The sequence below is a fragment of the Gorilla gorilla genome, chromosome 22, assembly GCF_029281585.2.
Source record: "Gorilla gorilla gorilla isolate KB3781 chromosome 22, NHGRI_mGorGor1-v2.1_pri, whole genome shotgun sequence".
Taxonomy (NCBI): domain Eukaryota; kingdom Metazoa; phylum Chordata; class Mammalia; order Primates; family Hominidae; genus Gorilla; species Gorilla gorilla.
The window spans coordinates 38,294,495-38,317,734 of record NC_073246.2 but is presented as its reverse complement, the minus strand read 5'-3'; the positions used below and the strand labels follow the sequence as shown (position 1 = coordinate 38,317,734).

Sequence of the window (23,240 nt, the reverse complement as noted above, 5' to 3'; positions counted from 1 at the left end):
ACTCCCCTCTGCATCCCCCTTCCCAGCTCTCCTCGTGACTCAGTTTATGGGAAGGTTGGGAGGCAGAGGGCTTGGTGGAGAAGGAACTATACAGGATAAGAGGGGTAACTGGACATCAGCTGCAGGGGAAGGATGGAAACAGGAGGCTGTGCTGCCTGACAGCAGAAGGATGTGCTAAGTGGCTCTGTATCCAGTAGAAGTGGCAGACACAGGCATGAGTGCCAGCCACGCTGATGTAAGCAGGGAAGAAACGACTCTGCACCTCCTGGGGATTATTTATCAGATCAGGACCTCCGTTTCTCACCGACCAGGCTGCTGGAGACATCAAATGCGGTCTCAGGAAGACACTCCTGGAATTGCCTACATCCTGGGCAGAACAGCATAAATAAAAAATGGGACCTGCTTCCTGTCCTTGGGGGCTCACAACCAGCAGGGGAAACTGGAGCATCAAAGCACCTGCTACGGAATCTGATGTGTGGTGACAAGGGAAAGGCTGAAGGGCCACAAAGACTGCAAACAGAGAGGGTACATTCAAATGGGTCTTTCAGGAGACTCCTGGCATCACCAAGAGGAAGAGATGTCCAGGGCTTCCCCAGAGAAGGGAAGGACAGAGGCCTCAAAGGGCAGAGAGTGCTCTGGGAAGATGACATTCAGGACTAGGCTGGAGATGAAGGCCACGGACTCAGGAGAGAGAGTGGCCACAGTCCTGGATGACAGGCTGCAGCCAAATCACAGTCTGTGTGTGTGCATAGGAGCCTGGGCTTTATCTGACAGGCAGGAAATGGAGGAACAAACAGAGGCCTATATGCAAAAAATGACACTCTCGGATTTGAAGTTAAGAATCTCTCTGGCAACCTACTGGCATGAAGCATTCGCCGCCTGAAATTTCACCTGCAGCAGGGTGGGAGCGTTCTGTCTGCATTTTGTGTTTCATTTTGCAATGACATCTTGTTCCAACAAGTTCTTACCGGGGTGTTGTCTTGCTCCAGGCTTGCAGTGTGTTCAGAGTGACCCTCCGGGATGGGTGGGCTTTTGTGTTTTGACTACTGGGCTGCAGGGTCTTCTCCTCCGAAGGCCCCGGCAAGGGGCTTTTGACAGCAGGAGTGATGGAGGGAGGGTCCCTGATGACTGTTGGGGCTGGGGCCTGTCTGGCCTGAGGGGGGGTCGTGCCGGGGCTGCTGGGGTCTTGGGTTCTGCTGGCAGGGGTTCCCTCTACCGGTCTGGGTCCTGGCGAAGACCCTCGATGTGTCTGACTCTTGGTTTTCTTTGCTGTATCAGGAGTTCTCATGCTCAAAACTGGCTTCTCTTTCAAAGGAATTCCAAGTTCATCTTTCTCAAATGTCACAAATGAGCAGTAACCGTCCGTGGAAGAAATGGCCAGGAAGGCACCATCGCTGGACCTTCGTCCCCAAAACAGGGAAAAGTTACAGACCTTACCAACACTCTCACATCTAGTTAGAAGAGGGAAGTTCGAGCAAAATCACAAGCTTGTTTGAAGGCAAAAACCAGGGAAAAGATACAACTGGAAAAGAGTGTGTGATAGCGACTCACTCATGCAGTTTCATCGCGATTTGCTAAGTCGCTGCAACCTATCTGTGCTACTAGCAATTTTCACTTGAATAGGCTGGGTGCGGTGGCTCACGCCTGTAATCCCAGCACTTTGGGAGGCCAAGGCAGGTGGATCATTTGAGGTCAGGAGTTAGAGACCAGCCTGGCCAACATGGTGAAACCCTGTCTCTACCACAAATACAAAAAAATTAGCCAGGCATGGTGGTGGGCGCCTGTAATCCCAGCTATTCGGGAGGCTGAGGCAGGAGAATTGCTTGAACCCAGGAGGCGGAGGTTGTAGTGAGCCAAGATCGTTCCACTGCACTCCAGCCTGGATGACAGAGTGAGACTCCGTTTCAAAAAAAAAAAAACCTCACACTGGGCCAAGCAGGCCACGGGGGCTGAATTGGGGACCAAAAGGTGGCAGAAGGGCAGTGCTGAGTGACATCCTCTACACAGGCCCAGCTTGGGGCACTTCCCTGTCCTGGGCAGCAGGGGCATGCAGCCAAGGGCTTCTTCCCAGAGGGCCGCAGAAGTCCCCAAATGGCCAGGGAGTCTACAAGGCCTCCCCTCAGTTTATCAAAGTCCAGTTAACCCCACAAGGCAATCTGAATGCCATCAAAACCCACTAGTGTGAAAATAAGAAGCAAGTATTGTGGCAAACTAGAAACGGTTTTCCTTTTAATGTTGATTCCTTTAAAAAACAAAATTGGGGCCGGGCGTAGTGGCTCACGCCTGTAATCCCAGCACTTTGGGAGGCTGGGGCAGGAGGATCGCTTGAGCCCAGGAGTTTGAGACCAGCCTGGCCAACAGGGCGAAACCCCATCTCTACTAAAACCACAAGAATTAGGCAGGCGTAGTGGCGTGCACCTGTAATCCCAGCTACTTGGGAAGCTGAGGCATGAAAATCACTTGAACCTGGGAGGTGGAGGTTGCAGTGAAACGAGATCACACCGCTGCACTCCAGCCTGGGTGACAGAGTGATACTTGGTCTCAAAAAAATAAATAAGAAACAAAATTGGTGAATATGTCCCCAAAAGCCATCTTTAGTAATGAAATGATCCCTAACCCCGGGGTGTCTTCCAGGATACAGCCACGGTCTCCTTCACTCACTCTCCCTCATTAGCAGCCACTCACCATGAAATGTCACTGAGGGTGTGGTAATGTATATTAGACACGTAACCAAAAGGGAAGGACTGCTGGGTGTCATACAGAAGCACGGAGTCCTCCGAGGCCACAGCAAACACCAGGCGGTAGGGCAGACTCATCAGCTCCACACCTGGGGGTCGGGGACAGAGACAAAGTAAAACCACAGAAACAAGGCTTCTGACCGGGTGCAATGGCTCACGCCTAGAATCCCAGCACTTTGGGAGGCTGAGCTGGGTGGATCACTTGAGCTCAGGAGTTTGAGACCTGCCTAAGCAACATGGCAAAACCCCGTCTCTATTAAAAATACAAAAATTAGCCAGGCGTGGGGGTGTGTGCCTGTAGTACCAACTACTCAGGAGGCTGAGACAGGAGAATCGCTTGAACCCAGGAGGCGGAGGTTGCAGTGAGCTCAGATTGCACCACCGTACTCCAGCCTTAGCGGCAGAGGAAGACTCTGTCGCAAAAAAAAAAAAAAAAAAAAAAAAAAAAAAAGAATATTTATAAGAATAAAAATCCATCCAGCATCCACTAAAGTAAAAGTCAGTGTCTGGTATCTAATCAAAAAGTACCAGGCAAACAAAAACAGGAAGATATGACCCACAATGAGGAGAAAAAAATCAAAACCAACCTGTATACAAGGACATTAAAAGAGCTATTATAACTGCATTCTATATGCTTAAGAAGCAAGAGGAAACTGAGGCGGGCAGATCACCTGAGGTCAGGAGTTCGAAACCAGACTGGCCAACATGGCAAAACCCTGCCTCTACTAAAAATAAAAAAAGTAGCTGGGTGTGGTGGCGCACACCTGTAATCCTGGCTACTTGGGAGGCTGAGGTGGGAGATTCACTTGAACCTGGGAGACGAAGGCTGCAACGAGCCGAGATTATACCACTGCACCCCAGCCTGGGCAACAGAGCAAGAAAAAAAAAAAAAAGAAAGCAGCAAGAGGAAAAATGGAGCATGGAGAGGCACAGAATATATAAGGAAAACCCAGAGTGAACCTCTAGAGATGAGAACCACAACAAAGAAAAACACACTGGATGGGACCAAGGGCAGAGCATGCAGAAGAAAGGGTTAGCAAACTCAAAACACAGCTATAGAGACTTCCAAAATCAAACACTGGAAGAAGAAAAAAACAAAAAAAGTAAGCAGTATCAAAGGCCAGGAACTAATTTCAAAGAACCTAATATAATACATGTGTAACGGGAGTATTTGAATAAGAGAAGGGAATAACAGAAATAATATTTGAAGGAAAAATGGCTGAAACTTCCCAAATGTAATAAATGTAATAAAAACTATAAACGGATAGATCTACGAAGTTCAATGAACCCCAAGCACAAGAAAACAAAGAAAATGGCTGGGCGTGATGGCTCACGCCTATAATCCCAGTACTTTGGGAGGCCAAGGTGGGTGGATCACCTGAGGTCAGGAGTTCGAGACCAGCCTGGCCAATATGGCAAAATCCCATCTCTACTAAAAATACAAAAAATTAGCTGGGTGTGGTGGCATGCGCCTGTAATCCCAGCTACTCTGGAGGATAGGAGGGAGAATCCCTTGAACCTGGGAGGCAGAGGTTGCAGTGAGCCAAGATTGCACCACTGCACTCCAGCCTGGGCGACAGAGCAAGACCCCATCTCAAAAAAAAAAAAAAAAGAAAAAGAAAATTGATAATCAGAGACATAGACAAACAAAAGGAGTACGTCCATTCCTTTTAAAGTGCCTTAAGCAAGAAAATATATCCTGAAGAAAGAAAAAAGAAAAAAAAACTGACATGTATTTTGATAACCCCAGTCTCTGCTCCAGCTTTTAAAAATAACTAAACCAGGCCGGGCACAGGGGCTCACACCTGTAATCCCAGCACTTTGGGAGGCCGAGGCAGGTGGATCACTTGAGTCCAGGAGTTCAAGACCAGCCTTGGCAACATGGTGAAACGCTGTCGCTACCAAAAATACAAAAATTAACCAGGCTCATAACCTGGTCTCAAAATAAATAAATAAATAGACTTAAATGTAAAAATAAAATATTTTAAAAATAACTGAACTGAACCAAACCCAGATACCCACCTTTCCCCATAAGACAGAATCCAAATCTCCACCCCACTCTGGTGACCTGTTTCGGAGAGAAAACATAACACACCCCTGAGGCTCTGAGGATACCTGTTTCCACCACTGGCCTCAGTTCAAAGTAGACCGGACAGCAGCGAACAGCAAGAGTGGCTTTTCCAGGACATGGAAGATGAGCGATGGGCCTAATGGATTAATTGCAGTGTTAGGAAAAGGCACTGTGACTAAGCAAAAGCAAAAATAAAAGGTAAACATTTTGGCAGGGCATGGTGGCTCACACCTATAAACCCAGCACTTTGGGAGGAGGAGGCAGGCGGATCGCCTGAGGTCAGGAGTTCAAGACCAGCCTGGCCAACATGACAAAACCCCATCTCTACTAAAAAAAAAAAAAAAATACAAGCCAGGTGCAATGACTCATGCCTGTATTCCCAGCACTTTGGGAGGCCGAGGCAAGCGGACCACTTGAGGTCAGCAGTTTGAAACCAACCTGGCCAACACGGTGCAACCCCATCTCTACTAAAAATACAAAAATTAACTAGGAGTGGTGGCGGGCACCTGTAATCCCAGCTACTCGAGAGGCTGAGGCAGGAGAATCACTTGAACCCGGGAGGCAGAGGTTGCAGTGAGCAGAGATCGCACCATTGCACTCCAGCCTGGGCAACAAGAGCGAAACTCCATCTAAAAAAAACGTAAACATTTCAAACATTTCCTTGACTGCATACCTTTTAAGATTCTTCCTGGAGAAAACATAAGTGGTATTCATTACATTTTCACCAGATTCCACACATCCAGCTGGGGAACAGGGAAGGGAGGGAGAGGAAAGAAAAGTCACTGTTTCAGCAAGCTGTTCACCAACAGAAACTCAAGAGCCTTCAGTTCCGGTTTGCAAAATACTTCCCCCTGCAGTTATATTCTCTGGACAATGTTGTGACAGAGCACAAAAACAAATATTCCGGCACTGTCTGTTCTCAGCCCTTACTCCAGTTCTACCTACCTGTCATCTCCACCTACCTGTGGGCAATCCCCGGGGACCTGGTTCTGATCTTGGGCCGGGAGAACATAGTGAGCCTTTGCCATAGGGCACCTTTGAGCCTCCAGGCAATTCCTCGATTGAAGCACCGTGACTAGATTCAGCTGCCCAGGCTCCTTTCTCCCTAGGACCCTCATCTCTATTTCCTGGATTCCAGCCTTGGATGCCATCCAAAGGCTGAGACTCGCCTTTCCCCAACTTCCCTATCCAGCCATGAGGCTGCCAGGAGACCTTGCCCTCTGCTGAAACCTCCAGCCTCCTTCAGAACCTGACTTCACTCTGGGGAACAGTCCCCATCTGAGAGCTCTTCTCCACTCACCCCCTGCTGTACTTAAAACTGTTCAGCCCTGTCAGAGTGACCATCATACACTGCTGCTCTTGGAAACATCTCCCTGTTTTATGCTATTTCTTGATACATATACACACACGTAACTTTACATATGACTGTTTCATATCCACCAGGGAGGGCAGTAGACAGTATCAATAGTCTTTTTTTATTATTATTATTAATACATTCTACATAGCTACCCTCTTTTTTTTTTCTTTTGAGATGGAGTCTTGCTCTGTCACCCAGGCTGGAGTGCAATGGCGTGATCTTGGCTCACTGCAACCTCCACCTCCCAGGTTCAAGCAATTCCCCTGCCTCAGCCTCCTGAGTAGCTGGGATTACAGGTGCCTGCCACTATGCCCGGCTAATTTTTGTATTTTTAGTAGAGAGGGGGTTTCACCATGTTGGCCAGGGTGGTCTCGAACTCCTGACCTCAAGTGATCTGCCCTCTTCCGCCTCCCAACGTGCTGGGATTACAGGCGTGAGTCACTGCACCCAGGCCCCTCTTTTCATCCCACTCCATTCTTCCATCCCCAAGAAATCCATTTTAACATTCAACAAACCATTATGTCATCTGTATATTTCCTCCATGCTCACATAATCATTACAATCAGTTATAACTCAATCACATGTATACCTCTATGATATTTTTTATTGAGTCCATTTGTTTTACAAAACAGGGTATTACTGACACTTCTCCTTATTTTGCTTGTTTCAATCAACCACTCATGAAAGTTAACTTGCATAGCACTGATGCATTATTTTTTTGTAGCTGCATATTTACTGCAAGATTCATTCACCCACCCTCTGTTAATGAGTATTTTTTTGGCTTTTGGTTTTTTACCACTATAAACAATGCTTGCAATAAGCATCCTTGAACATATACTTTTTTTTTTTTTTAAGACAGAGTCTCACTCTGTTGCCCAGGCTAGAGTGCAGTGGTGCGATCTTGGCTCGCTGCAACCTCTGCCTCCTGGGTTGGAGCGATTCTCCTGCCTCAGGCTCTTGAGTAGCTGGGATTACAGGTGTGCATCACCATGCCTGGCTAATTTTTGTATTTTTAGTAGAGACAGGGTTTTGCCATGTTGGCCAGGCTGGTCTTGAACTCCAGACCTCAGGTGATCCACCCACCTTGGCCTCCCAGAGTGCTGGGATTACAGGCTTGAGCCACCATGCCCAGCCAGTTTCCAGTCTTAATTGGGTCTTCTCCATTCCTAGAATGTCCTCATATATTTCCTTACAAGAGTTTTCTATTTTTACCTTTTGTGTTTAAGTACTGAATTCACCTGGAATTTATTTTTTACATCTAGGCAAGGGGTCCAATTTTACCTTCTTCCACATAGCTGGCTACCCCAGCACTACTCATTCAATAATAGAGTCCTCCCTTTGCAAGATCCATCTCTTGTACAACATGATGATTATGGTTCATAACAATGTATTATATTCCTGAAAAATGCTAAGAGATATAAAGTGTTCAAACCACAGAAATCCTAATTATGTGAGACCATGCTATGCTAATTAGCTAGATTTAGTCATTCCACAACATATATATACTTCAAAACATCATGTCGTACACAACTACATACAATTTCATCTGTCAATTAAAAAAAAAAGGAGGCCAGGTGCAGTGGCTCACGCCTGTAATCCTAGCACTTTGGGAGGCTGAGGCGGGTGGATCACCTGAGATCAGAAGTTTGAGACCACCCTGGCCAACATGGTAAAACCTCATCTCTACTAAAAATACAAACATACAAAAATACTGGGCATGGTGGCAGGCGCCTGTAATCCCAGCTACTTGGGAGGCTGAGGCAGAAGAATCGCTTGAACTCAGGAGATGGAGGTTGCAGTGAGCCAAGATCACGCCAATGCTCTCAAGCCTGGGCGACAAGGGTGAAACCCTCTCAAAAAAGAGGAATAGGTCTTTGTCCAATCTCAACACTTCCCAACCTTCTTAATGACATACTCGTCCTATCTGCCTTCAGTGTCTAATTCTCTTGAGAATTATTTAAGTAACATACAATTAATTACAAATAAATAATAGATTTTTTCCCACTGGAACAGCACCTGAGGTCATATATTATATCGCCTTATATCCTGAGATCTTTTTCTGGATTCTGTGTTCTGGTCCACTAATCTATTTGTTTGCTCCTATAGCAACACCATATTGATTGGATAAAAGTAGTGTTATAGGATCTTCTGATATGTGGTGAGGCAAATGCCCTCCCAAGTATCACTGCTTTTTTTTTTTTTTCATACTTCTTTGGCTATTCTTCAGCATTTATTCTACTAAACAAAGCTGAGATTTCATCCAATTAAAAAAAAAACTTTAATGCAATTCTAATTGGAAATGAAATTAGTATGTTAATTGTTAGAACACGACATATCTTTCCATTTGTTCAGAACTTGCTTTATAACCTTCAGTAAGACCTTCTAGACTTCTCCATAAAGGTCCTGCCCCTTTCTTATTAAATTTACTTCTGCCTGGGTGTGGTGGCTCACACCTGTAATCCCAGCTCTTTGGGAGGCTGAGGCGGAAGGGGTGCTTGAGCCCAGGAGTTTAAGACCAGCCTGGGCAACATAGCAAGACCATGTCTCTACAAAAAAATAAGAAAATTAGCCAGGCATGGTGCTACACGCCTGTGGTCCCAGCTAGTAGGGAGGCTGAGGTGGGAGGATTCCTTGAACTCAGGAGATCAAGGCTGATGCAGTGGGCCATGATCACACCACTGTACTCCAGCCTGGGTGACAGAGTGAGACCCTGTCTCAAAAAATAAATAAATAAATAAATTTACTCTATGTATTTTGCAGGTTTTGCACTACTCTGAATGAAATATTTCTCCTCCTTTCATTTCTAAGTACTCACTGCCAATATAGACGAAAGATATGAATTTTTATATATTTTACAATATCCAGCCATCTTATCAAATTATTTTTAAAATTCTAATACTATTTTTTAAATCTCTTGGATTTTCTAGAAATACAATCCTATTGCAGTTTTTTATCTGTTCTTTTCCAATCTTTGTAATTTCATTTTCCTGTTTTTCCCACACTTACTAACACCACAAAGAACAATAACGTTGATAACAGACATCCATTTGCTACTTGATTTTAATTGAAAATATTTTTAGAGTGGCCACATAGTAAAGGATTTGCTACTGGGGCTGGGCGCAGTGGCTCACACCTGTAACCTGTAATCCCAACACTTTGGGAGGCCAAGGTGGGCAGATCACCTGAGGGCAGGAGTTTGGGACCAGCCTGGCCAACATGGCGAAACCCCATCTGTACTAAAAATACAAAAATTATATGGTTGTGGTGGCAGGCGCCTGTAATCTCAGCTACTCAGGAGGCTGAGGCAGGAGAATCACTTGAACCCAGGAGGTGGAGGCTACAGTGAGCCAAGATGGTGCCACTGCACTCCAGCCTGGGTGACAGAGCGAGACTCTGTTTTTAAAAAAAAAAAAAAAAAAAAAAAAAGGCCAGAGCAATGGCTCACACCTATAATCCCAGCACTTTGGGAGGCCAAGGTGGGCAGATCACCTGAGGTCCGGAGTTCGAGACCAGACTGACCAACACGGAGAAACCCCGTCTCTACTAAAAATACAAAATTAGCTGGGCGTGGTGGCGCATGCCTGTAATCCCAGCTACTCCGGAGGCTGAGGCAGGAGAATGGCTTGAACCCGGGAGGCAGAGGTTGCTGTGAGCTGAGATCGTGCCATTGCACTCCAACCCGGGCAACAAGAGCGAAACTCCATCTCCAAATAAATAAATAAATAAATAAATAAATAAATAAATAAAATTTAAAAAAAAAAAAAAGGGCCGGGCGTGGTGGCTCACGCCTGTAATCCCAGCACTTTAGGAGGCCAAGGCAGGCGGATCACAAGGTCAGGAGTTCGAGACCAGCCTGACCAACATGGTGAAACCCCGTCTCTACTAAAAATACAAAAATTAGCTGGGAGTGGTGGCGCACACCTGTAATCCCAGCTACTCAGGAGGCTGAGGCAGGAGAATCGCTTGAAACTGGGAGGCGGAGGCTGCAGTGGTGAGCCAAGATCATGCCACTGCACTCCAGCTGGGCAACAGGGCGAAACTCAGTCTCAAAAAAAAAAAGGATTTATTACTGGGTTTAGTGAAAAACTTTTAATAACTAACTTTAGTAAATATAACCTAAACAACTACTTATTCTTAGGCCTGAGACTTCTTGGGCCAAAGTGTCATTCGCACATGTTCCACAGTGTTCTTTAAAGCCCCACCCACACAGCTGCATGTGTGATTCACGCCCTTCTCAGGCCCTCCCTGGCTCAGCTGGGATGGGACTCAGTGGCAAACCAGGCCAGTGCCCCCCCGTTTGGCCCAACCCTGGGCTATGTTGTCATCTCTATGCACAGGATAGTCCTGGAGCCATGGCAAGAGCAGACATTCTCCTCTGAGAACACTGTGGCCACAATAATGCCTAGCCTTATCTTGCTGGGCTGAGCCCCTTGCCTTCCTATGGACATAGGGACAATAAACCTATCTAGTCCTTGCTACTTGGCTGACCTTTTGATTTTGACCACTGCTGCTTCCACAAGTTTGTCCATGAGTCTAATCCTGTCACAAATGCGCTTTATTGAGGAGAATAAAAACAATAAAGGAGCTTTATCTTTGGCTTTAGCGCTATGGCTTCCATACACATGTTAGTGAATGAAAAAGCATTCATTGAAAGGGTTTAAATAGTAAAGTTTTTTTTTTTTTTTTTTTTTAGATAAGATATCACTCTGTCGCCCAGGCTGGAGTACAGTGGTGTGATCTCGGCTCACTGCACCCTCTGCCTCCCGGGTTCAAGCGATTCTCCTGCCTCAGTCTCCCAAGTGGCTGGGATTACAGGGTATGCGCCACCACATCATTAATTTTTGTATTTTTAATAGAGAGGGGGTTTCACCATGTTGGCCAGGCTGGTCATGAACTCTTGACCTCAAGTGATCCGCCCGCCTCAGCCTCCCAAAGTGCTGGGATTACAGGTGTGATCCACTGTGCCCAGCCAAAAGTTAAATTTATCTAAGAGAAAATGCCTATCATTTTAATCTCATAACTCCCAAACTTTTCTGCACATTAGAATCACTTGGAAATCTTCTTAAAATTCCAAAAGCCAGGCCACCCAGACCAATTACATACACTACAATCTGTAGGGGTGGGACATAGGCACCAATGTGTTTTTTGAAGCTCTCCTGGAGGTTCCAATGGGCAGGTAAGTCAGGGACCCCCACTCTAATCAGCATTCACTGAGCTGATAAGCTGCAGCGTAAAACGGGAGCAGATATCCCCACTCGGCCATCATTCCTTTAAGTCCAAAGCTACGAAACACACCTGGCGTGAGGAGCAAAGATCCGTCGGGAGTGAAACTCAGTCTGCGAAAGAAAGACTTCATGCTGTCGTCGTGAAACATCCGGTAGCTTCTTGCCTGTCGCACACAAAATTTATTTTTATTTTTTTTTGTTTGTTTGTTTTCTACACACAAAGCTTAAACATTTTTCCAAATCTTTACACTCACAAATAAACGCTTCCCAACTGCTGTATGTGCCTACGGTTTTCTTTACATAGTGTCATTTATTGTTGACATAATCATAAATGAAACTGAAACACATTACAAATCAAATAACTGTACAACACCGCAAGGGTAAACATTCATGAAAACTGACCACACATTTTTGTTCGGTAAAGCTATATGTATATATGTGTGTTTTATGTGGTTCTAAAATTATTTTTAAAAACTCTTAAGAACACAAACCACAGGGTCAACAGCGGCATGTCTGGGGCCTGAGACTGGCAGACAGTGGGAAGATGACCAGGAGACCTCTGCTTTCTATCTGTGTGGAATCATTAGAATTTCCAACTGAATGCACTCTTTAGACACAGAGTCTCGCTCTGTCACCCAAGCTAGAGTGCAGTGGCGCAACCATAGGTCGCTGTAACCCAGAACTTCTGGGCTCAAAGCAATCCTCCCATCTCAGCCTCCTGAGTAGCTGGGACTATAGGCACATGCCACCACATCCAGCTATTAATAAATGCACCCTTTAAAAAAAGGAAATAGTGGATTATTAAACTGGTAATCATTAATCTTTTAAAACAACATTTCTTTAACACCTCTCTGGGACAGTTTTTACTACTATTTATAAACATCAAGCATTTGCCAGACATGGTGGCTCACACCTGTAATCCCAGCACTTTGGGAGGCCGAGGCGGGCAGATCACTTGAGTCCAGGAGTACGAGACCAGCCTGGCCAACATAGCAAAACCCCATCTCTACTAAAAATACAAAAATTATCTGAGTGTGGTGGCACACGCCTGTAATCCCAGCTTCTCGGGAGGCTGAGGCAGGAGAACCGCTTGAACCCAGGAAGCAAAGGTTGCAGTGAGCCAAGATCGTGCCACTGCAGTCCAGCCTGGGTGACAGAGCCAGACACTGTCTCAACAAACAAACAAGCATTTAATTCTTAAGAACACAAGGAAGCAGGCATTACTATTCATATATATATATGTAATAGCTATATTTTATATATATAATATAAAATATATAATATAAAAATATATATTATATATAATATAAATATATAACATATTAAAGTATATATTATATATAATATATGCAAAAACATATATATACACATATTTTTTTTTGAGCCAGAGTTTCGCTCTTGTTGCCCAGGCTGGAGTGCAATGGCGCAATCTCGGCTCACCGCAAACTCCACCTCCCAGGTTCCAGTGATCCTCCTGCCTCAGCCACCGGAGTAGCTGGGACTACAGGCATGCGCCACTATGCCCAGCAAATTTCTGTATTTTTAGTAGAGACAGGGTTTCGCCATGTTAGCCAGGTTAGTCTCGAACTCCTGACCTCAGGTGATCTGCCCACCTCTGCCTTCCAAAGTGCTGGGATTACAGGCGTGAGCCACCGCCCCCGGGAAGCATTGCTATTCTTACTTCACAGGTGTGACCTCTCAGTGCCTGTCAGCACCCAGCCCACACTGCCTTACCCTGGTTCCTTGGATGCATTTGCACCATGTCCCCGTGTGAGGCCAGTAACCAGCTTGCTCCCCGCACCTCGCTGCCTGCCTCAGTAGCCTTGATTCCTTTACAAATAGGGTCCTATTTTCATTTGCCAATTATTTGAAAGTCAAAATCCTTCCTATTCCTAAATACCAGTGTTTTGGCTGGGTCTCTGCTGTCTGCTAGCAAAACTCTCTACCTACCTGCCAAGATAGTAAACTGCCTGCTGCCAGACAGATCCAACGCTCGACCTGCCTGTCTTCTGTTGCCTCGTGTAGGGATCTTCCCAGATCAGTAGTGACCAGCCCTTGCTATACCTGAGAATCATGGAGGCCCTGCTTACCTCCAGCCAAGTGAATCATGCCACTCAGGTTGGGGCCAAGGCATCCATATTTTTATTTTTATTTTATTTTTATTTATTTATTTATTTTGAGACTGAGTTTCGCTCTTGTCACCCAGGCTGGAGTGCAATGGTGCAATTTCAGCTCACTGCAACCTCCACCTCCCAGGTTCAAGCAATTCTCCTGCCTCAGCCTCCTGAATAGCTGGGATTACAGGCATGCACCCGGCTAATTTTATATTTTTTGTAGAGACAGGGTTTCACCATGTTGGCCAGGCCGGTCCCAAACTCCTGACCTCAGGTGATCCACCTGCCTCAGCCTCCCAAAGTGCTGGGATTACAGGCATGAGCCATCATGCCCAGCCTTACTTCATTTTATTTTTGAAATCGAGTCTCGCTCTGTCGCCCAGGCTAGAGTGCAGTGGCATGATCTCCGCTCACAGCTGAGACCTCCGCCTCCCAGGTTCAGGTGATTCTCATGCCTCAGCCTCCCGAGTAGCTGGGATTACAGGCATGCACCACCACAGCTGGCTAATTTTTGTAATTCATTGAGATGGGGTTTGGCCATGTTGGCCAGGCTGGTCTCAAACTCCTGACCTCAAGTGATCTGCCCACCTCAGTCTCCCAAAGTGCTGGGATTCCAGTCATGAGCCACCGCACCCAGCCAGCACCCATATTTGTAATTCTTCCCAGGTGATTCCACGGTGCAGCCAGGGTTGAAAACCACTGTCCTGTCCTCCATCAGTGGCTCTAACCTGGTCTCCAGATGTCCCCATTTCCATACAGACTAGCCCACCACAGTAACTGAGCCTTGAATGTCCAAAAGGAAGCCCTATTGTAGTTCTGGAATCGGCTCCTTGTGGCCAGTGATTTGGCCACAAGGGTATGGGAGGAGCTCATGACTTCCTACGTCTCAGTTAAAGCGCTGCTGAAAAAGAATGGCAAAATATTTTATACCTCTCCTTCAGCCCCTACTCCAGACAGCATCTTCGAAACATTGAAAGCCACACGCTTCTTCTGTATAATGTATACTCGCAGCACCCTGAAGAAAGAACACGTCTGATTTACCACTTCTAGTAAATGAATTATGCTTCACACAGAAACAACTTATTACCAACAGCCTATTACCACCTCAACAATTTTCAGCCTGCAAAAGCTTTTACCAATGATATTCACAACTGGGTAATTAAGAAGGAAGCAAGTATTAACAACCTAAAGGATATTACAGGCCGGGCGCAGTAGCTCACGCCTGTAATCCCTACACTTTGGGAGGCGGAGGCGGGTGAATCACTTGAGGTCAGGAGTTCGAGACCAGCCTGGCCAACATGGTGAAACCCCGTCTCTACCAAAAATACAAAAAATTAGCCGGGCGTGGTGGTGGGCGCCTGTAATCCCTGCTACTCGGGAGGCTGAGGCAGAAGAATCACTTGAACCCGGGAGGCAGAGGTTGCAGTGCTGAGATTGTGGCACTGCACTCCAGCCTGGGCAACAGAGCGAGATTCTGTCTCAAAACAAACAAAAAAAAAAATTGGTAAGTCACATTACTCCCACTAGCTAATCAGATTGTTTTACTGATGACTGTCTGAATAAAACACACTTGTCAGAAAATAAATGGCATTTAGAATACAACAGGAGATTCTATGAAAAATAAACACTAACTCCTCTCTACCACTTTTATTCCAAGGCCATCTTATATTCAATTTGTTTTATTTAAAAGTAGTTAGATAAATATTCAAAAGGACTATTAAGTAATATAGGAGGCACTCCTCATTTTTTTAAACTCTTTGTTCCAACAATACAATTAAATGCAATTATGCCAGTAAACACGACAACAGAATTCTTTTCAGAAAGGACAAAAATAGTTTATTTTTATATCCATTTAAATGGAGTCATTAAAATAACTGGGCTGGGCGAGGTGGCTCACACCTGTAATCCCAGCACTTTGGGAGGCCGACGCGGGCAGGTCACCTGAGGTCAGGAGTTTGAGACCAGCATCGTCAATATGGTGAAACCGTCTCTACTAAAAATACAAAAATTAGCCAGGCATGGTGGTACACACTTGTAATCCCAGCTACTCAGGAGGATGAGGCAGGAGAATCGCTTGAACCTAGGAGGTGGAGGTTACAGTAAGCCGAGATCGCACCACTGCATTCCAGCCAGAGTGATAGAGTGAGACTCTGTCTCAAAAAACAATTTAAAAAAAATAAAAATAAAAATGAAAATCACTGTAGCACACCTGTAATCTTAGCACTTTGGGTGGCCAAGGCAGACAGATGGCTTGAGCTCAACAGTTTGCCACCAGCCTGGGCAACATGGCAAAATCCCATCTTTACAAAAAAATATAAAAATTAGCCGGGTGTGGTGGTGCACACCCGTAGTCCCAATTACTTGCGGGGCTGAAGCATGAGGATTGCTCGAGCCCAGGAGGTCAAAGCTGCAGTGAGCTGTGATTGCGCCACTGCACTCCAGCCTGGGTGACAGAGTGAGCCCCTCTCTCAAAAAAAAAAAAAATAGTAATAATAATAAAGATTTACTAAGTTCAGGGCCGGGCATGGTGGCTCATGCCTGTAATCCCAGCACATTGGCCAAGGCAGGCAGATCATTTGAGGTTAGGAGTTTGAGAACAGCTTGACCAACGTGGTGAAACCCTGTCTCTACTAAAAATACAAAAATTAACCGGGCGTGGTGGCATGTGCCTGTAATCCCAGCTAATAGGGAAGCTGAGACAGGAGAATCGCTTGAAACCAGGAGGCAGAGGTTGCAATGAGCTGAGATTGTGAGATTGCACCACAACACCTGCCTGGGTGACAGAGTGAGAATGTGTCTAAAAAAAAAAAAAGATTTACTAAGTACAAACTTCGTGTAAGGCACTTGTCCTAATTAATTTCTAATTTCTGATTATGTTGTAAGAATGAGTATGAAAACAAGAACAAAAGAATCAAAGTTAGACTATGATAAATCTTGGCTAAGTTACAATAAATACCTCTCTTCAGAAAATTCCGAGTAAATACAAAGAAATTCCAAGTAAATGCCAAAGCTGAATTTACCTGTCACAGCTCAGAGTAGCAACATATTGACCCAAAGGGTCCCAGGTTACTCCTTGGACATAACTTTTATGTTCATTAAAAATTGATATCTTTTGTCCTACAAAAAAAACACACACACACGCACCAAAACAGCATTACCAAAACCTATTTGAGCCCAAATAGTATAAACTATGACTTAAATATTATTCCCTTTACCACGCATCACTCAGCAGGCAGTAAGTGAGAGACTCTGTACTAAACCCTGTGTCAGGCTCTGGGGTCACAAAGATGACTTCATGCAGTCCCCACCCTCAGGGAGCCCACAGATCAGACAGACCCATCAACAGGCAAGGATCACACATGTGGACCGGGGGAGGGGAGCTGACAGCACAGGGCAGAGGGTCTGAGAAGATCTAAGTTCAGTTCCCCAGGTCAGGCAGGATGAAGAGGGGACGAAGGGTGGAAGAAGGTATTGTCAGGGAATCCCCGGGTTAAGACAGCTTAGCGAAGTGAATATGGAGCAGGGAGAGGTAGCCAAGAACTGCTAATGGGTACAGAGGAGGGCCAAGAACAGAAGATAAGGAGGAAAGGAGAAGTATTACAGAGACGTTGTGTGTAAGGAAAAGGCTGTGAGTATTCAAGCTGAGAAGCTGTCTGCATTTTAAAGGTGAAACAGGTTTCGAAGATGACAAACAGGGACGCCAGTTAGGAGGTGACCGAGTAGACCAGGAGAGAGATGAGGAGGGCCCAGAGCAGACAATGCGAACAGGGATGGAAAAGGGACTTCGGGGAAAATATTTAGCACACAGAGATCGCCTGCATAAAAAGACAAGAGAGTTATGAAGCCTTGGCCATTCCTTTTTTTTTTCTTTTTTTTTGAGACTGGGTGTGGTTCTGTTGCCCAGGCTGGAGTGCAGTGGCGCCGTCAGAGCTCACTGCAGCCTCAACTTCCCAGGCTCAAGACTCAGCAGCCCTAGTAGCTGGGACTATAGGCATGTACTACCACACCCAGCTAATTTTTGTATTTTTTTGATAGAGAGAGGGTTTTGCCATGTTGCCCATGCTGGTCTTGAACTCCTAGGCTTGAGCAATCCTCCCAAAGTGCTGGGATTACAGGCCTGAGCCACTGTGCCTGACAAGTCATTCTTTCTTTTTTTTTTTTTTTTTTTTTGAGGTTTTTGGTGAGGTTCAGTAACAACCCATCACACTTATGATAAAACCTAAAATCCTGGCCAGTCGCAATGGCTCATGCCTGTAATCCCAGCACTTTGGGAGGCCGATGCAGACAGATCGCTTCAAGTCAGGAGTTTGGGACCAGCCTGGCCAACATGGGCAAACTCCGTCTCTACTAAAAATACAAAAATTAGCTGGGAGTGGTGGCGGGCGCCTGTAATCCCAGCTACCTTGAGGGTTGAGGCAGGAGAATTGTTGAACCCGGGAGGCAGAGGTTGCAGTGAGCCGAGATCGCACCACTGCACTCCAGCCTGGGGAACTGAGGGAGACTCCATCCAAAAAAAAAAAAAACACAAAACAAGACAGAACGGAGGATGGAGGATGGCTTGGCTGGACAGCATGGTACTAAAAAGAGCAAAAATTTTTATAGACTGGATGAGAACTGGGCTGACACAGTGCTGCGGGGAGAGCCAACAACAACTGCCCTACCCAGGTACTTGAGTTATAGAATTGGCAGGAAGAGGTTTGGGAGAAAACAAAGTTTGAGTAAAGGATGGCAGGGGATAAAAATGATTAGGAGTTAGCCACTACTTGCTTTTGGCATTTCACAGCTATTTTCACACCACTATAACTTTTCACATGTCCACTGTCTCCCCAACTAGAGAACAGAATGTCCCTGGCTTTCCTTGATCTTCTAAAATGGAAACCTGATCCCACCTACCCCATCAACTAGCATGCAATGCCCTATAAATTATAAGTGATTTGTTAATCTTCCCGAGATCCTAACCTCCATAAAGGCAGGGCCCGGGCCTGTCATCTTATCTGCTGGCCCCACCATGTGGGATTTGCCTGGCTTCAGCATCAGTAACTTGCAGCACCACTGCTAAGCCTCTTACCCTCTGACAATCCATAGCATATGGGACTAACCCCTATCCTGTTGAGCCAACCACCTACTTTAGTTCACTAAAACAATTTTTTGTGTTGCTTTTAAAGTTAAAGCAAGTAGGCCGGGTGTGGTGGCTCATGCCTGTAATCCCAGCACTTTGGGAGGCCGAGGCGGGTGGATCACCTGAGGTCAGGAGATCGAGACCAGACTGGCCAACAGTGAAACCCCGTCTCTGTTAATGATACAAAAATTAGCCAGGTGTGGTGGCAGACACCTGTAGTCCAGCTACTCAGGATGCTGAGGCAGGAGAATCGCTTGAACCCGGGAGGTGGAGATTTCAGTGAGCTAAGATTGTGACATTGCACTCCAACCTGGACAAGAGCGAAACTCCGTCTCCAAAAAAATAAAAATAAAAAATAAAGTTAAGGCAAGTTAGGGCCAGGGGCAGTGGTTCATGCCTGTAATCCCAGCACTTTGGGAGGCTGAGGCGGGCGGATCACCTGAGGTTAGGAGTTTGAGACCAGCCTGGCCAACATGATGAAACCCGTCTCTACTAAAAATACAAAAATTAACTGGGTGTGGTGGTGCATGCCTGTAGTCCCAGCTACTTGGGAGACTGAGGCAGGAGGATCGCTTGAATCTAGGAGGCAGAGGTTGCAGTGAACCAAGATCGCACCACTGCACTCCAGCCTGGGCGGCAGAGTGAGATCCTGTCTCAAAAAAAAAAAAAAAAAAGTTAAAGCAAGTTAGACTTTTAGGCTTTTTTGATGCTTAGAATATTTCTTCCTGCTAATAACAAAAATATATCATTTACCTTTGCTGACATCCCATATGATGGCTGTGTTATCCACAGAGGCAGAAGCCATTAAATTCCCATCAGTTGCCCAGCAAATATCATACACATCTTCTAAGTGGCCCCTAGAATCCAAAAACAAAGAGGAAAAAAGCAATTACTCCCCAGGTATAGCAGCTTACCCCTGTAATCCCAGCACTTTGGGAGGCCAAGGTAGACAGACTGCCTGTGGTCAGGAGTTCAAGGCCAGCCTGGCTAACACAGTAAAATCCCATCTCTACTCAAAATACAAAAATCAGCCAGGTGTGGTGGCTCACGCCTGTAATCCCAGCACTTTGGGAGGCGGAGGCGGGCAGATCACAAGGTCGGGAGATCAAGACCATCCTGGCCAACATGGTGAAACCACGTCTCTACTAAAATACAAAAAATTAGCCAGGCGTGGTGGTGCACACCTGCAGACCCAGCTACTCAGGAGGCTGAGGGAGGGGAATCACCTGAACCTGGGAGGCAGAGATTGCAGTGAGCCAAGATCGCGCCACTACACTCCAGCCTGGCGACAGAGTGAGACTCCGTCTCAAAAAAAAAAAAAAAAATTAGCCAAAAAAAAAAATAGCCAGGTGTGGTGGCGCACACCTGTAGTCCCTGCTACTTGGGGGCTGAGGCAGGAGAATCCCCTGAACCCAGGAGGCAGAGATTGCTGTGAGCCGAGATCATGCCACTGCACTCCAGCCTGCGCAACAGAGTGAGACTCTGACTCAAAACAAAACAAAACAAAAAGCAATTATTAACTCAAAAACGGACAAGTTATCAAAAATATAAGGGCAATCTCCAGAACTACGCATTAGAATGAGATTCCAAAATTTCCACTGGCACTATATTAGCTATAGCTATAAAAAACTACTTTCAAGAATAGCTATATCTGACCGGTCGCGGTGGCTCACGCCTGTAATCCCAGCACTTTGGGAGGCCGAGGTGGGCAGATCACCTGAGGTCAGGAGTTTGAGACCAGCCTGACCAACATGGAGAAACCCCGTCTCTACTAAAAATACAAAAAAATTAGCTGGGCATAGTGGTGCAGGCCTGTAATCCCAGCTACTCGGGAGGCTGAGGTAGGAGAATCGCTTGAATCCAGGAGGCAGAAGTTGTGGTGAGCCGAGATCATGCCATTGTACTCCAGCCTGGGCAACAAGAGCAAAACTCCATCTCAAAAAAAAAAAAAAAAAAAAAGGATAGCTGTATCTTTAAAATTGAATACTTTTTACTAAGAAAAATTTATAGCAGAAACTAAGAAAATCCATTTTAATTATGCTTTCATCCTTTAAAACTATTGTCTTAGGACTGTTTCACATAAATAAAACTTCTAAATTAGACCAGCCTGGGCAACATAGTGAGACCCTGTCTCCACAAAAAATTTAAAAATCCTCTCCCTCTCCCTCTCCCTCCACGGTCTCCCTCTCCCTCTCCCGCTCTCTCCACAGTCTCCCTCTGATGCCGAGCCGAGGCTGGACGGTACTGCCGCCATCTCGGCTCACTGCAACCTCCCTGCCGATTCTCCTGCCTCAGCCTGCCGAGTGCCTGGGATTGCAGGCGCACGCCGCCACGCCTGTCTGGTTTTCGTATTTTTTTGGTGGAGACGGGGTTTCGCTGTGTTGGCCGGGCGGGTCTCCAGCTCCTAACCGCGAGTGATCTGCCAGCCTCAGCCTCCCGAGGTGCTGGGATTGCAGACGGAGTCTCACTCACTCAGTGCTCAATGTTGCCCAGGCTGGAGGGCACTGGCGTGATCTCGGCTCGCTACAACCTCCACCTCCCAGCCGCCTGCCTTGGCCTCCCAAAGTGCCGAGACTGCAGCCTCTGCCCGGCCGCCACCCCGTCTGGGAAGTGAGGAGTGTCTCTGCCTGGCCGCCCATCGTCTGAGATGTGGGGAGCGCCTCTGCCCCACCACCCCGTCTGGGATGTGAGGAGCGCCTCTTCCCCGCCGCCATCCCGTCTAGGAAGTGAGTAGCGTCTCTGCCCGGCTGCCCATCGTCTGAGATGTGGGGAGCGCCTCTGCCCCGCCGCCCCATCTGGGAGGTGAGGAGCGTCTCTGCCCGGCTGCCCCGGCTGAGAAGTGAGGAGCCCCTCTGCCTGGCAGCCGCCCCATCTGGGAAGAGAGGAGCGTCTCCGCCCGGCAGCCGCCCCGTCCAGGAGGTGGGGGGCAGCCCCCGCCCGGCCAGCTGCCCCGTCCGGGAGGTGGGGGGCGCCTCTGCCCGGCCGCCCCATCTGGGAAGTGAGGAGCCCCTCTACCCGGCCGCCACCCCGTCTGGGAGGTGTACCCAACAGCTCATTGAAACGGGCCATAATGACGATGGCGGTTTTGTCGAATAGAAAAGGGGGAAATGTGGGGAAAAGATAGAGAAATCAGATTGTTGCTGTGTCTGTGTAGAAAGAGGTAGACATAGAAGACTCCATTTTGTTCTGTACTAAGAAAAATTCTTCTGCCTTGGGATGCTGCTAATCTATAACCTTACCCCTAACCCCCTGCTCTCTGAAACATGTGCTGTGTCCACTCAGGGTTAAATGGATTAAGGACGGTGCAAGATGTGCTTTGTTAAACAGATGCTTGAAGGCAGCATGCTCCTTAAGAGTCATCACCACTCCCTAATCTCAAGTACCCAGGGACACAAACACTGCGGAAGGCCGCAGGGTCCTCTGCCTAGGAAAACCAGAGACCCTTGTTCACTTGTTTATCTGCTGACCTTCCCTCCACTATTGTCCCATGACCCTGCCAAATCCCCCTCTCTGAGAAACACCCAAGAATGATCAATAAATACTAAAAAAAAAAAAAAGAATTCAAAAAAAAAAAAATTTTAAAATCAGCAGGGCATGATAGCATGCACCTGTAGTCCCAGCTATTTGGGAGGTGAGAGGATCACTTGAGCCCGGGAAGTCAAGGCTGCAGGGTACTGTGATCACAGTACAGCACTCCAGCCTGGGCGACAATGAGACCCTATCTCAAAAGAAAAGAAAAAAAAAGTCAAAAGGTATATTCCATTTAATGCACTCATCGTAAACAGAGATCACTGCCATGGTCCCTCCCAAGTTACCGCAGAGTCTTCACAACCGTCCAGTTCTCCTTGTTCAGCTGGGCCTCATCCTCATCCTGAAAAGCGATCTGCTCCGCCTCCTTGTTATCATTCACCTTCCACAACAGGATGACAGCATCTGCAGGGTAATTCAGTAACAGTGATCCACGCTTCACCCACACTCCTTCATATTAGGATTTTTATTTTCATTTTTTTTTTTTTTTGAGATGGAGTCTCACCCTGTCGCCCAGGCTGGAGTGCAGTGGCGCAATCTTGGCTCATTGCAACCTCTGCCTCCCAGGACCATCCTGGCTAACTGTCTCTACTAAAAATACAAAAAAATTAGCCGCACGTCAGGATTTTTAGGGTATTAAAACAACATTTATGTTATTCAGTGGACACTATGGCCAGGATGATTTACTTCCAAGCATTTCAACAGGGAAAGTAGGCAAATTGCCTTCTGAACTAAAACTTCAAAATCAAATTCATAACAGATCAGAGCTATACAAAATCACCTTAAACAGAAGGGTCCCTAGGCCAGCAAATGCCACTGCAAAATGACTGGCTACATTAACAAATCTGAAGGCATAACCTATAAATAGCTGAATAGAAAAACAAAACAGCAAAGAACCCCCAGTGCAAGGGTTGGCAAATGTTCCTAGCTCAGAAACCTTCAGCAAGTCACTTAGCATCTTGATGTCTCAGTTTCCTCACCTGTAAATGGGGATAATAGGCAGGGTGGGGTGGCTCACGCCTATAATGCCAGCACTTTGGGAGGCTGAGATAGAAGGGTTGTTTTAGCCCAGGAGCTCAAGACCAGCC

At 46.5% G+C, this 23,240-nt stretch overlaps 1 protein-coding gene across 3 annotated transcripts in view; it reads right to left on the bottom strand.

Annotated features, from left to right (window-relative positions):
• Positions 1-23,240, bottom strand: part of CHAF1B (chromatin assembly factor 1 subunit B) — a 31,874-nt gene that overhangs the window by 2,544 nt on the left and 6,090 nt on the right. For 2 of the 3 annotated variants that reach the window (XM_055374002.2, XM_004062763.3), the window contains exons 4-12: positions 22,440-22,557; positions 19,378-19,481; positions 16,526-16,622; positions 14,436-14,520; positions 11,462-11,555; positions 5,483-5,552; positions 4,854-4,945; positions 2,686-2,827; positions 969-1,400 (exon numbers count right to left, since the gene is read on the bottom strand). In XM_055374002.2, coding sequence (XP_055229977.1) covers positions 969-1,400; positions 2,686-2,827; positions 4,854-4,945; positions 5,483-5,552; positions 11,462-11,555; positions 14,436-14,520; positions 16,526-16,622; positions 19,378-19,481; positions 22,440-22,557 — 1,234 coding nt within the window. The remainder of the gene's footprint in view (positions 1-968; positions 1,401-2,685; positions 2,828-4,853; positions 4,946-5,482; positions 5,553-11,461; positions 11,556-14,435; positions 14,521-16,525; positions 16,623-19,377; positions 19,482-22,439; positions 22,558-23,240) is intronic. The other variant, XM_055374003.2, reaches the window with a different exon arrangement.